Source organism: Aspergillus candidus, assembly GCF_002847045.1.
Source record: "Aspergillus candidus strain CBS 102.13 unplaced genomic scaffold BDW47scaffold_22, whole genome shotgun sequence".
NCBI lineage: Eukaryota > Fungi > Ascomycota > Eurotiomycetes > Eurotiales > Aspergillaceae > Aspergillus > Aspergillus candidus.
The window spans coordinates 183,613-196,758 of record NW_020194027.1 but is presented as its reverse complement, the minus strand read 5'-3'; the positions used below and the strand labels follow the sequence as shown (position 1 = coordinate 196,758).

The 13,146-nt window shown below is 49.6% G+C and overlaps 3 protein-coding genes across 3 annotated transcripts; all 3 read left to right on the top strand.

Annotated features, from left to right (window-relative positions):
• Positions 1–171: 171 nt before the first annotated feature.
• On the top strand, positions 172–1,603 carry BDW47DRAFT_117566 (uncharacterized protein; the record flags this gene model as incomplete). Its single annotated transcript, XM_024815094.1, has 2 exons — positions 172–419; positions 490–1,603. 2 exons carry the CDS (start codon positions 172–174, stop codon positions 1,601–1,603), a joined length of 1,362 nt encoding a protein of 453 aa, XP_024672067.1.
• An 853-nt stretch (positions 1,604–2,456) lies between these two features.
• BDW47DRAFT_105746 (uncharacterized protein) lies at positions 2,457–3,817 on the top strand. The gene is made up of 2 exons (XM_024812631.1): positions 2,457–3,180; positions 3,256–3,817. Exons 1-2 carry the CDS (start codon positions 2,536–2,538, stop codon positions 3,655–3,657), a joined length of 1,047 nt encoding a protein of 348 aa, XP_024672066.1. The 5' UTR covers positions 2,457–2,535; the 3' UTR covers positions 3,658–3,817.
• Positions 3,818–12,371: 8,554 nt separating this feature from the next.
• On the top strand, positions 12,372–13,121 carry BDW47DRAFT_105744 (uncharacterized protein). The gene is made up of 3 exons (XM_024812630.1): positions 12,372–12,684; positions 12,750–12,878; positions 12,952–13,121. Exons 1-2 carry the CDS (start codon positions 12,508–12,510, stop codon positions 12,837–12,839), a joined length of 267 nt encoding a protein of 88 aa, XP_024672065.1. The 5' UTR covers positions 12,372–12,507; the 3' UTR covers positions 12,840–12,878; positions 12,952–13,121.
• The last annotated feature ends 25 nt before the right edge of the window (positions 13,122–13,146 follow it).

Here is a 13,146-nt window from a genome sequence, read left to right as displayed (position 1 = left end):
GCACTGTAGACCTGGCAGTTAATAAGCAAGCGGGCCGTGCAGAGTCGATCCCCCAGGCTGCCCGCATGGTAGTGGCGGTTCCTGCCCCGAGAATAGACACCTGCTTCACCATGTCAACATATCTCCCCTGGGTTGTCGACCACCCCTTTTGAGGTCGGACTCCATGCGGTCATGAGTTCCCTGTCCAGTCTGTCGCTGGCTGGGCCTGGAGCACCGGAAAACTCCAACAGGCGTAGACTACTCCTCGTGTACATCCATGGTTTCATGGGCTCAGAAGCCAGTTTCCAAGACCTCCCAGCGCACATCCATGATTTGTTGGCCGGTTTGTTGAGCGAATCTCACGTGGTCTACACCCGCATATATCCGCGGTATAAATCTCATGGCGAAATCCAAACCGCGGTGGCCCAGTTCAGCGCCTGGTATGTGTTACTGTCGCAGGAAGCGGGCATCTTACCTCGACGAACCACGGACTAATGATGATGCTTACAGGCTGTCACCCCATGAGGCAGATGATTTGGATGTCATCCTACTGGGGCACAGTCTCGGTGGGATTCTAGCCGCAGACGTTGCGCTTCTGCAAAAGCATCGGATTCTGGGGCTGGTGAACTTCGACGTTCCCCTTCTGGGGATCCACCCCCGCGTCATTCCAACCGGCGCTAGTGGCTCAATCCCCAAGAAAGGCCCAGCATTTGACGATAAACTCGCAGGCGAGGAAGAATGCCTGGACTTCAAACCGCCAGCTAACCCAGTCCCATTCAACCCTAACTTTGACCCTCCGTTCCGGAACGACGTGCGCCTGGTGGAGCGTGGGTTCCTGAAGGGTATGATGCATTTTGTCAACAAGAACACCGACAATCTATCGCGTTCTATTGTTGACCGTCTTGTGTCACCGCTGAGATTTGCCAACTGCGTCAACAACTACTCCGAGCTTCGTCGGCGATACCGGCAGTTACGAGAGCTGGAGGCTGCGGAATACAGCCCTCGGAGAGTTCGATTCGTCAACTACTACACTGCGAGCACTGGTCGCATCTCACATAAGACCAAAAAGAGACCAGCAACGGAACCCGAAGGCCTTGACCAGACTAGAGAGTTGACGACAACCCCGCCCCAAGTTGGGACCCCGAGTGTTCCCAGTGACGTTGAAACTGCTACCTCTACGATTAGCAACCTGAAACTCGAAGAGCACAATTTGAAGGCAGTGCCCCATTCTCCCCTGGCTTCCGAAGACGGCAGCTGTAGAAGAGACTCTTCGACCGTCGATCTCACTAGTATTGCATCATCTACCTCGGCCGATCAGAAGAGCAGCCAGACCCTTTCGGAGAGCGTGTCCCTCTCGACGTCAGCCTCTTCCCCCAGCTCGGATCTCTCGAGACAGAAACTCCGGAAGTTTATCCTCTTGCCTTCTCATCACTGGAGGCATGACGACAACGCCCATTGGACGCCAGTGCTTATGGAGGACATGGACGAAGTGTTGGCGCATCAGTCCATGTTTATCCCGCGGGGCGCAAACTACGACTATCTCGTTGGGGATAGCGTGGGTTTGATCGAGCAATGGGTGCAAAGCGACTTGAGCCGACGGGCGCTCGAGGAAAGTCTTGACTAGTGAGACTGCGGCCATGAAAATTGGCGTGGGTGGCTTGATTAGACCGTTCTTTCCGCGGGCTAACTACCCATACCTTGTCACGCTTGTAGATGAGATGTCACAGCACGCTCGCAAATTCTACCCTGTTTGCCGCTCTTGGCCCGCTTGAGTGTTAGCCAGTTATAAATATAGAATCATGCTATTCAATACATCTACTGACTTTGCCACTATCGGGGTGAAGAGGGGTATGAGCCATTCGAAGAACCATCAGACTACTACCTGGCCAGGAGCGACGAACCAGTCAAACACCGGTAATAACAGTTAGGCTTTTGGTGGCGCCATGGCCTGGCACCATAGATCAATGTATCAGCTCATTGTCGAAGCACAGTCCGAGGTCAATGACCCATGAGTCGCGCGAAAGCAAGCTCACTTTACCGGACCTGGCACTAGATCGGACCTAAAACGATCCTGGGGTGTTTCTGCAGACCCCGCGTAATCGATCGTCAAACAATAGTGTATCTTCCCCAGGTAAGATCGGCGCTTCCTCACGTCAGCTCCACGCCGCCGATGTCACTCGGTGGTTTCATCCGTAGTTCGAAGAGACGGGTCGGAGAGGCTGAGCCCTATGGGTGTTGGTCCGGTATACATCATCCAACAATTGAAGTCTGTTCAGTGTATACTGATTGGGCGTGTTGTGCCCGAGGACAACCAAAACTGGATGGAGTCTGTGGATAGTATCAGTCACACTGAGGCCAATCTTTAATCTATCGGGCGGGGGCCGTGTTTGGGGGCGAAGACCGATCTATGTACTATTCACGTCCTCATACGATAAAGACGTGTATACGTTCGACCTCAGACGGCCGACATATAAATACCCAGCGAAGCATGCCAGGAATCGAGTCTCCCAGACCAGAGCTTCAGGCCCTGTACCAAGTTCAACCATCTCGCCCACCATGAAGTTCACCGCAGCAATCGCCCTTTCCACTCTCTTCAGCGCCGCTCTGGCTGCCCCTTCACCCTACCCCAAGGGCGATGAGGAACCCAAGAACAAAGATGCCAACCTCAAGCTGGTGCGCGTCACCGTGCAGCACGAAAAGGCAACCTCCAACACCGAGTTCGCCATCACGGACCCAGACACGAAGGAGACTCTCGCGCACATGTGCGCGGACTCCCTCGGCGGCTCCACCGCCCCCGATTCCTTCCCCGTCGCAGTCGACATCGACCCCAAAGGCTCGGGCAAGATCACCATCAACGACAAAGAATACCGCGTGCATTCAAAGGCGCATATCTCAGGAGGCGTGACCTGCACCCGGATGTTCGACGACGACGAGTTGCTCGTGACCTGTGACGATGTCCCCGTCCCAGCCGAGTCGCTGGAGAGGATGTCGATTGCGACTAGACAGAACTGCTTCGAGGGAACGATGCATTTCCACCGCGCGCGAGACTTCGCTTTCGGTGAGGTGACTGCCAACGCTACTACTGAAGTTGTTCACGGCCTGCAGAGCCGCGAGGAGGACCCGTGTTCCCCCGATCACGACGGTATCGACCTCCGCGGAGACGGGAACCCGAAACAGAGATATTTGCATAAGCAGATCAGCGTACGTACCAGGACCAAACCCAATACATCTGAATGAAGCCACGACATGGTTGACTAACGCTGTATGGCCGTACAGGAAAATATCGACTGCACAAATGCCAAAACCTGCACAGTCGGCCGCACGGAGACCGAATCCTACTCAATCGGTTTCTCTACATCCCTGTCCGGCGCGGGCTGGATTACCGGTGGATTTGACGTCTCAAAGAGCTGGTCCACCGGCAACATATACTCGTGCGGTGGGGAGGATGGCGACCAAGTCTGCATCTGGTACAAAACGGCCCACACGGCGTACGAGGTGCACCGTGAAGGCTATACGGACTGCTTTATGACTACTTGTGGCGCGCATTGCCCTGAAGCCGACTACACGCTGACCTCGCCCAATGAGAGAAATGCGGGTGGTGGGTATTACTGCGTTGTTGGCACCTGTCGGAGCAAGGGCGAGCAGTACTGGGAGGAAGGTCGTAAGGGTGGGCCTTAGGTATCTCTTCAGTGTGATATATCTGGGGTAGACATTGTCTCCTACTACCTAGCTATGGCTTATGATTTGTTTTTGTATGGAGAATTGGGAAGGTATAGCTGACAGGTTATGAGAATACGTTGGGCTTGGTTTATTGTTATATATCTTTCTATTGGAATTCTTTTGAGGACAATACACGCGCAGTAAGAACATAGAACAGTACTTTCTCGCTCTGTCTATAATGATTTACCAGACTCACCAGATATACCTTCCGGGGATCTTTAGTCAACAAGATATATAATTCTCGGGTCATAATAATATCTTAATTGGTGAAACCAGGTAGGAGCTCTGAGGACGCTTGCATAGTTCACTATTTGCTATGGATTAGTGGCGAATATAGATAGCAATATGGCAGTACAGCGATTTATCCCACCAGCAATTTCATAGCAGCACTGTTCACTACAGAGTGCCTTCCAAGAAACCGTCAACTAGGAATGGTTGATTAATCCCCTTGAAAGGGGGTTGTATGCACTTCTAACTGAAAGTAGTTAATTCTTTCTGAAACTACCATTTGTGCCCGGTTAGCTTCTAGAACAATTATGTCACCAGTAATTTTCTAGCCCAGATACGCCAATCACAATAGAAGGGATTGAGAGATAATCAACCAACATAATATCCCCTTACTTCAGATTCAATGTGTGATAAGGAGTCATCCTGGTAGATGCCTCGTAATGGTATTTTCCATGGATGTTTGAGCATGGAAACACCAGCGCAAGGGATGCTGTGGCACTAGAATGTAAGGACTGTAGTCAGATTTGGACTTTGGACTACGAGAAATTGAAAGATATTACTCAGATGGTCTCGGTATCAACTATTAGAAAGACAGGATCATCTTCAAATGGGCGTCACGGAACCTTTTGTCTTGCAGAGACTAGTCGCCTCATAGGTGTTGCGGAATCATCGACTTTTCTCTTAGAACAGTAGTGATTTTATTTTTTTGAAATTGATCATTCCATAGTTCTGAAATATGTCTCCAAGTTCAAACGACTAACCATTAATCTACCACATACAATAATCGGTTACTGCTTCCTCAACATCTCGGCGACAGCAGAAATAACCTCAGAGCCCTTTCCCACCTCTACCCCCTCCACTAATCCATCGGTCATGCCCTGAAGTAATCGTGCAGACATGCCACACTCTTTCGCAGTCTTTAATGCATTGGTCACAATAATTGATGCTACCCTCAAAGACGTGGCATGCCCAGACGAACGGTGAGAATGGTCCTGGTCCTGCTGCGTCGGGCGTAGCAGCCATCCTATGAATATATCTAGTTGAGGAAGAAGCACCTTTCTTGTAAAGAGGACTCGGCCAATATCGCCTTTTCCAACAAGGGCTAGGGACTGTACGAAATCTGCAAACAAACCCGCAACCATGCTCATTGCCCCATTGTCGACCAGGGCTACTTGTTGCGGGTCCTCTGATATCCATAAAGCGGTTCCTAGGGTTTCGCAGGCACTCTTGTGTTTCGCGAAACCCGATTGTGGACCGCCGTAGGAAATTGTTGCTTGGTGGTTTTGCACCTCTGACGGTAGAGACATTATCCAGCCATGAAGGTATGCAGAAGCACCTAGCACTTTGCTCACCATCTCAGTTGTTTCTCTGGTTTGTCGAGGTGTGCTACTTGTAACGCTAAAAATTGTGCGGCCAGGGAGGGTCGGAATCCCATCAAAGACATCCCGAAGCACTTCAATAGATCGAAGACAGATAATGACCAGGGATCTGGACTGAACACAATCAGTGGCGGAATCGGCCTCAATGGCACCCTGTGACATGAGGGCGTCAGCCTTTTCTCTTGTTCGATTCCAGACTGTAACAGAGTATCCCTATTGATTATAATTAGAAGCAAGCGCAGACACCATGTGTTCCACGCCAAGGATAGAGACGGATTCAGCCTCAGCTCGAGACGCGGAAGTCAAAATGTTATACGGCTTGGGAAAGAGGGTTGTATCAGCGTCAGCTTCCTTGAACCTGCAAATCTCACCGTGTCCTTATAGTATATGGCCATGTAAGCGCTTACCGCAAAGTGATTTCGTTATCGATAATTTTCAGGGTAATGACAACTTGATTGCGTCCTTGCATATTGAGATGTCACCTGAATGCACAAACTCCAGGGCTGGGGCTATAATCTTTGAGAACGGACAAAGAGCGCAAGGGATAGCCTTTTTGTCAATAGACAGCTCTGCCTCGTTGCTTGATTAGACGAAAATGTGGCTCGCTGGCCTAGATAAGTTTCTGCACTTCGTCAATACAAGCATCTTTTGGTCCAATGTGACATATGATATGTCGTAGTTATCCATAGTGCGAGTAGTGGTTGAACCCACCACCAATAAATGAGTAATGAAACTAACTATAACCCACAACTGTAACACAACACTTGAGGCCTTTACTGACAACTCACCTCCAAGTACTAGTGGGCTGCTGGTAGAGTCATACTCAATGCATGCTTATCATTGTAATAATAAAGAACGATGCAAGGAACAGCTGAAAGTGGTCTCATATTGCATTGAAAAGTTCCTGCACATGCTCCTTACCGGCTTGAAGAGTAAGGAATATATATGACGAAGGATGACGGTCCATAATCCTACTATAACCCTTGCAATGCACCCCACCTCCTGAGAAGACACTCTAGGTATCATACAGAGAATAATGGAGAAACATCACAGCGTTTTTGACCAACGAATCGAATATTTGCTTGAGAGATTCCGTGGCAATGGGACACTGCTTGTCCCTCCATCCCCAGAAGCACATGATGTTGTTGACTATAATGTTGTTGACTTTGGCTCGAACGACACCCTATAGCTTTCGTCCTCTCGTATACTGACAAAGGCGTTCCTGCAGGAGCTTGCGAGACACCCTGGCTTTATGATGAGAAGTCCGGGTAAACGCGTTGAGGGAGTCCCAGCTTCATATTTGACTGAGGCCGGGAATATGATTGTTGCGGTTCATGGGGCAGAGTCAGCGATGTTCTTTGACTCAGGTCACGAGGCCAATGTCACCCTTTGATCATCCGTTCCGCAAAATAGCGGCGTGATCATCCATGAAGAGAACATCTATGCCAGTACAAAAGACGGCATGTAGAGCAGCTGTTGGCAGGATGGAGCTTAGGTCTACGGTGTCCGATATTAAAGGGATGCTTCGACACGCGTTTGCCTTGATGCATGCGCCGTACATCCTAGTAAAGAGGCTTGATGATTTCATTTTCAGAGAGGAGATCAGCGGAACAAGAAGGATCATGGACTAATCAGAGCAACGATGGCGGAATCCGGTGAAAACAATGTGTATAGTCGCTAGGCTAACGCTGGGGCTCTGGGTGATGAAGCAGTCTGTTCGGAGACGGCCCTACTGGTGGTAACTGGTAGGAATTTTCCCTGACTTCTATCTCTTGAATATCTTGTTCAATTCATGAGCTAACGCATGAACTTCAGGGTCTGATACCACGTTCGCTATACTCTGTACAATCTTATTCTATTTGGTCAGGTACACTCACGCCTGTAACAGGCTTCGCAGGGAGATTTGAGGCACATTCCAACCTCTCGACGATATACATACCGGTTCCCAGCTTCAAACCTGCAACTACCTAGACCCATGTATCAAGGAGAAAATACGGATCTCTCCCGGCTTACCAAATGCCCTTTATCGCAAGGTCATTGGGAACGGTGTAATCATTGATGGCAACCTCATTCCCAAAGGCTGCCGCGTCGTCACTGGGACTAACAGCATTCACCATAATGAACGCTATTTTCCGCGGCCCGATCTCCAGAGCGATGGCTGTCAGGAGAAGAAATGGCTGCGTCTACTACCTCGGCTGCGTTAATCCCATTCTCCCTTGGATCTAGGGCATGCATGTGACGGTATCGGTGCTGGGGAGCTTTTGAGAAACAGAGGCAGAACAAATCCCATCAATTCCAGGTGTATGACCATATCGTGAGCCACCAAAAGGGCCCGGTTCTTCAATTTCACTCACGGACGGCAACCTGAGGCTAGATATTTGGCCTTGATACGGACGTCACTTGTATTGGGATAGACAAGTTGAATGTTCTCATCTTGCGAGCCACCGAGAATTGCACGGTAATAACCATTCTCTAACCTTACTTACTTTTAATTTTTATCATATACATTTTTCTGTTCTGAATGTTCTATGTGTCTGTCATAAGCAGTGGGAATAGTCACAGTGAACTTCTTCCACCATATAGATCTATAGCGGTAGTCACGACACATGTCACAGGTCCATAGAGCTCACACATCTATGTCAATGGAAGTGCACGATATATACATCCTTTCCTTGTTTAGCAAGTATCTTGTTGACGTTTCAGTATTGAGGTCAAGAATATCATTTCAAGGTACCGCTAAGATTCAAGTATGTCTTGCTTACCCCTTGTATATTAATGTAGTATCAGAATATCATATCCTGCATGTGCATCTCAGGTCCGGCCAAGATATACGCATATGCAGGGATGACGGCGTCCGCTGTTTCTGGGACTGTGTGCATCCCTGGAATCCTGGATGCTGAGGGTCCCATGAAAGTGATTTCGGTAAACATGTCCAAAGTGATATAATCTTTTAGAAATCTTGTGATATAAATCTATTTGAGATGTACTAGACAGCCCAGGAGATCTGATAGAAGATGAGAAGTATCTCGAGAAGCATATCCTAGAATGATTTCATTAGACTGAAATAGTGTAGAATAATCAAGTCACTCAAATAAAGATACAACGTGATTAAGAAACTAGGATCAGCCAATTTTCCTGAAGCTGATGGTCTGGTAAATGCTTTCTAGCATACACCAGCAGTCCATCCCTCCCTAGTATGTATGTAAATTGAGGCGCAGGACTGTCTCACACTCACCGATAAACCCACCATTCGACTGACGTTAGATGTATATCTCGGTGAGCCCTCACGAAAGTTGAGTGGTGTACCCTCGTTCATACTTGGTATAGCAACATGGTAGCCTGATATGGAAACCTAAGGGGGTAGTGGATGTAAGGCCAAAGGGTGGCTGCCACCTGACAACCAGACTGCTTTTTCTGCTTTTCTTACTGCAGATTCGCTTTTCCTTCTACTCATCTCTTATCACAACGTCATCGAATTCTTCTTTCCGTTCTTTTTTTTCTCACATGCGGTGAGCGTTCGGATCAAATTCGAATAAATACACCTTTTGAATATGGTATGAATTTGATCGGAGTTCAGCGAAGATCAAGTCGAGCGTAAGCTCGTGGAATCTTGTCAAAGGTTTTTTTGATCCAATTTAGTCTCACTGAGCCCAATTAGAGCACAGGGGGAAGAATAGCCCCGCATGCTTGGTGAGACGCTAGCCCATGAGCAATGCACTCCTCGTACTCGGCCCTCGGGTTGGCCGTTTCTCCCCCAACACAGCAAAGTTGGCTGTTAGGCGACCAGTCTCAGGCCGAGAACGACACCGTGGCGCTCGACACGATATCGAACACTGTCATGGGAATAGCGGATCCAGGGGCAACGGCGGCGCCAACCGCAGTTTCGTTAACAGCAATTGGTGCAACAAGACAGGTGATCCCCTCATGGTTAGAATCATGAACAAGAGAAAATAAGAGCCTCTCCGTTCGAATACAAAATTGCACAAAACATGCCCAAAGGACCCGACACGGATAAGCGAGACTCAGCCTTGTTGAAATTAGAGTCCACTTTGCCCACAACTATCATTTGAACATCATGATTGCCCCCATTCTCCAGCGGTCAACATCCGGGGTTCCTTTCAGCCTCACAAACCGCGTGATCAAAGGAGAATTGATGTGTCAACACTCTCGGGGCTCAAGCGTAAAATGTTTCCGATAGGTCGAGCACTATGGCTATGGTCTCCTGCCAATGTGGGGATGCCGATCGATGGTGGAAATACAGGGAGTGGTTGGGATCCTTCCGGAGAATCCAATGTCCATCGATATTATGATGCCTGTAAGATGGTCCCCACAGCACTAGCAATACAGCTGCAGTTGCCCTTCCCCAGTCTCCTGCTCGTTTCGTGAGAATACCTGGGTGAGACTCTGATGGTTTCTTCTCCACCCTTTCTTCAAACCCCTTGCTCTAATGGCTTTTATTAAGTGTAGGAGTCAAGTCAAAATCTGTCCGTCGGCATCCTCAAGCTCTTGGAACAGCAGCCTACTGGTTGAGGCTGTGCGCTATCTAGCCGAACTATCCGGCTTACCGTATTGATTGCTTTTCCAGGGTTATGTTCCGGTGGCTGCAGATCCTGGGCAGATTCTATTTTGTCCATTTCAGGCCCTAGCCAATCAACAGAAGTACGATTGAGCTGTACCAGATCTGCAAGGAGACGCTATTTTCAGTCTTTTGTCGATTTAGACTTTTCAAAGGTCCAGTAAACTTGCTCACATTCCGACCATCGATCCCGCCAACGTGATGCTGCCCACGATATACCATTTCAGACGCTGTTGCATGAGCAGCGGATGCCTAGTTGGACGGGTCCTATTTTTGAGTTCCGCATGTTTTCCAAGTTCTGGATATGGTCTATATGAAACGCTCAATGACTGCAGTGAGCCCGTTACTCGACGTGAGGGGCATACTCCCGATGCCTTGGTTTTGATTGGTGATGAGACATTTCTTGAACCAGGAGTAAGAAATACGACAATCTGAAGCTGAAGGCCTCCTACGTGATGCTGCAGAATATCTGCTGCCTTGGCACTGATCGCTCGACTCGTCCAATCGCTGATGTGTGCCTGCTCCAACCGGTGAATAGCCATATCATCCAGATTTCCATACCATAACTGTTGTGCACTAACGATCTTTCCCCGGAGAAGGGGCTGCAGCGCAGTGGCGCCTAGGCTTAGCGGGAAGTCCGCTTTGGGAATGGTTTACCTCGTATGGAAAAGCTTCGTGGTTCACCCTGGCAATCTACCGAGTCAGCCTCAGGTTCCTCCCGGCTATCTTCCCCGTGATGGCGGAAGTGCTTTAACGAGCCGGGAGATTTGCCTGGAACTTCTAACCCACTTGAACTGTCCGATAATTCGGATTCCAGCATACTTACCGTCTCTGCCCCTGCCAAAGCGTGTTAATAACGCTCTCTTCAGCACAGGTAGAGTTTACGGTCTGATTGGCTAGGCGGTTCAGCTGCTCTCTCCCCCGGCTTATGTGCACCACTGTAGCTTGGCAGGGGCACATGTGGTAGGGTAGGACAGGACACCCCATAGCGTTGGGTTCTGAGTCTGACTGCAGATCGTGGTCAAACAACGGACATGGGCGAGCCCTTGGCCTCCAATAAACGATTAGCGACCTAAGAGACCAAACCGGGAGACAGCGGTTACACAGTATGGGACTTCATACGTCATGGGACATACGATTTGATGACTGGTGAGACGTTGAGTGTTGCTGTCCAACCAGTGGTCCAGTGGATTTGGAGGGCATATTCGAACATCGAACTCATGGATGGTTCTCGTCCAAAGGGGGCTCATCTGGCGCTAAGATCAGGCATGAACAAGAATTGGAGACTCTTTGTATTCTACAAAATGATTGGCTTTTCGTTCTCAGCTCCGGTATGTTGTGACTTCTCCGATCAGCTCCGAGGTGCCAGTGCCCGGAAATATGTTGTTTGGGATACTCAACACGAGCAGGAGGGCCAACGGCTCCATGTGTAGAGCATTTGTGACGCATTGAATGTCATGGCTACGCAGCCAACGAGAGAGCCTGCTGAACTGTGCAGTTTTATCCTTTCTAGGTAAACGGCCGCTCCCCGGAATCTATGGGATTTGGCATACCACCTGCACGAATAAAGAGGAAGAAAAGCGAGACTCGTTGTAGATGGTCGACCCGCTGGCAAATCCATCACGGTGATGGATATGTTAGTAGGACCAATCTTTGGGCATGGTGCCAGGAAGCCGTCACTCTCAACGGAAAGCTTCTGTGGGTGGTCTGTATTTGAATTCCCTGGGCGTGAGCATCCACCTCCGGACCCGGTAAACTAGGTGTGATATCACAGGAAGTGGACTCAGAAATCAGCCTCAATATGAGCGGGCCCACAAGGCAACGGTGTTTTCCCTATTGTGCTGGCACTAATGAAATTCTTGCGTAAATACCACCAGCTGCTGCATACTTACTGCAAAGTAAGCTGACTCAAAATCCATGCATCTTGCATTCTTGCAAAAACTCAGCTCTAGATGAGCCTGGCATGTCGAGTTCTCAACGGCCGTGGACCACCGTACAATTATCTCGGTCTGATGTCACCTTAGGCTCCACCTGCATGTCTGCATCTGCGCAGACTGGAACACATATGAGTCGGGACGCCTAAAGCCCGGTGAATGCTCGTCGCTTCTCCGCTTCGAACCGCGAGACAAACATTCTAGGGGCACGTTCAGCAGACTGACTGGTTGGAATGTCTCTGGCGCTACTGCAACGACTTGCTACCATTACTGTATCGAAAACACCGCCTAGTGGATCTGTAGAGAGCCATACCCATAGAACACGGACGGCAAGCAAACCTAGCACGGTGTGTCCTGACCACTTCCGCATGTTGGAAAAGGGGGAAAATTCCCCGATTAGACCCGCGAGGAAGGGCTTCAAAGCGTTGGATATCACATTGGTCGCCTTAATTATTTTTATTGATTTTTTATTTTCTTTTTTCATTGTTACACCTTCATGTCCAGGAGGACGAGGAATGCCAGTTCTGTCAGGCAGCCCTGGCCCACAACAAAGGTATAAATACATCGAAGTATCTCCCCCAGAATCCCATCTTCCATCCTCATCAACAGCAAGCCTCCGAACAATCCACAACCCCAATCAAAACAGCACTCTTCTTTTCCATCCCACAACACCAAACCCAACTCTTCCAAAATGAAGCTCATCGCTATCGTCTGCACCCTCATGGCCGCTGCCTCCGTCAGTGCCTCCACCATCGAGGCCCGTGATACCTGCGGTGCCGGCTACGGTGGTGACCAGCGCCGCACCAACAGCCCTTGTGCCTCCTCCAACGGCGATAGGCACTTCTGCGGTTGTGATCGCACCGGCATTGTATGTCCACGCTTGTCTGCTTGAAACAGCGTGCCCCGTTTACTAATATCTCTCGCCACGAACAGGTCGAGTGCAAGGGTGGCAAGTGGACTGAGGTCAAGGACTGCGGCAGCGGCACCTGCCACGGTGGCAACCAGGGCGCTGCCCAGTGCTAGAGCGAGAGCGGCGCGCGTCTTGCCAGTTGAATTGGACTGGTATGTCTATTTCTCCACCCTTTCGCGGGACCATCTACAATAACGGTGGTACTGACTTGACGTTCGCGGATAGGTCCCGCGACAATGGCCGCTGCTGGGGAAAAGTAGTTGGGAAGATTCAACATCGGACCAATTGACTGGCTTTTTGGCGGAACTTGATCCAGAACTGAGGCTTGGACTACTGTGTTACTCGTCATTCTTTGATCCTTCTATAGTGTGCATATATATACAGTGCTGTTTGCCTGACTTCTGACTTGGATGTCATATA

Bases quoted from the DNA above. Each gene is read 5' to 3' on its own strand.
- BDW47DRAFT_105746 (XM_024812631.1), top strand. From the start codon at position 2,536: ATGAAGTTCACCGCAGCAATCGCCCTTTCCACTCTCTTCAGCGCCGCT. The intron at 3,181-3,255 runs GTACGTACCAGG...ATGGCCGTACAG, and splicing joins ATTTGCATAAGCAGATCAGC to GAAAATATCGACTGCACAAA.
- BDW47DRAFT_105744 (XM_024812630.1), top strand. From the start codon at position 12,508: ATGAAGCTCATCGCTATCGTCTGCACCCTCATGGCCGCTGCCTCCGTC. The intron at 12,685-12,749 runs GTATGTCCACGC...CGCCACGAACAG, and splicing joins GTTGTGATCGCACCGGCATT to GTCGAGTGCAAGGGTGGCAA.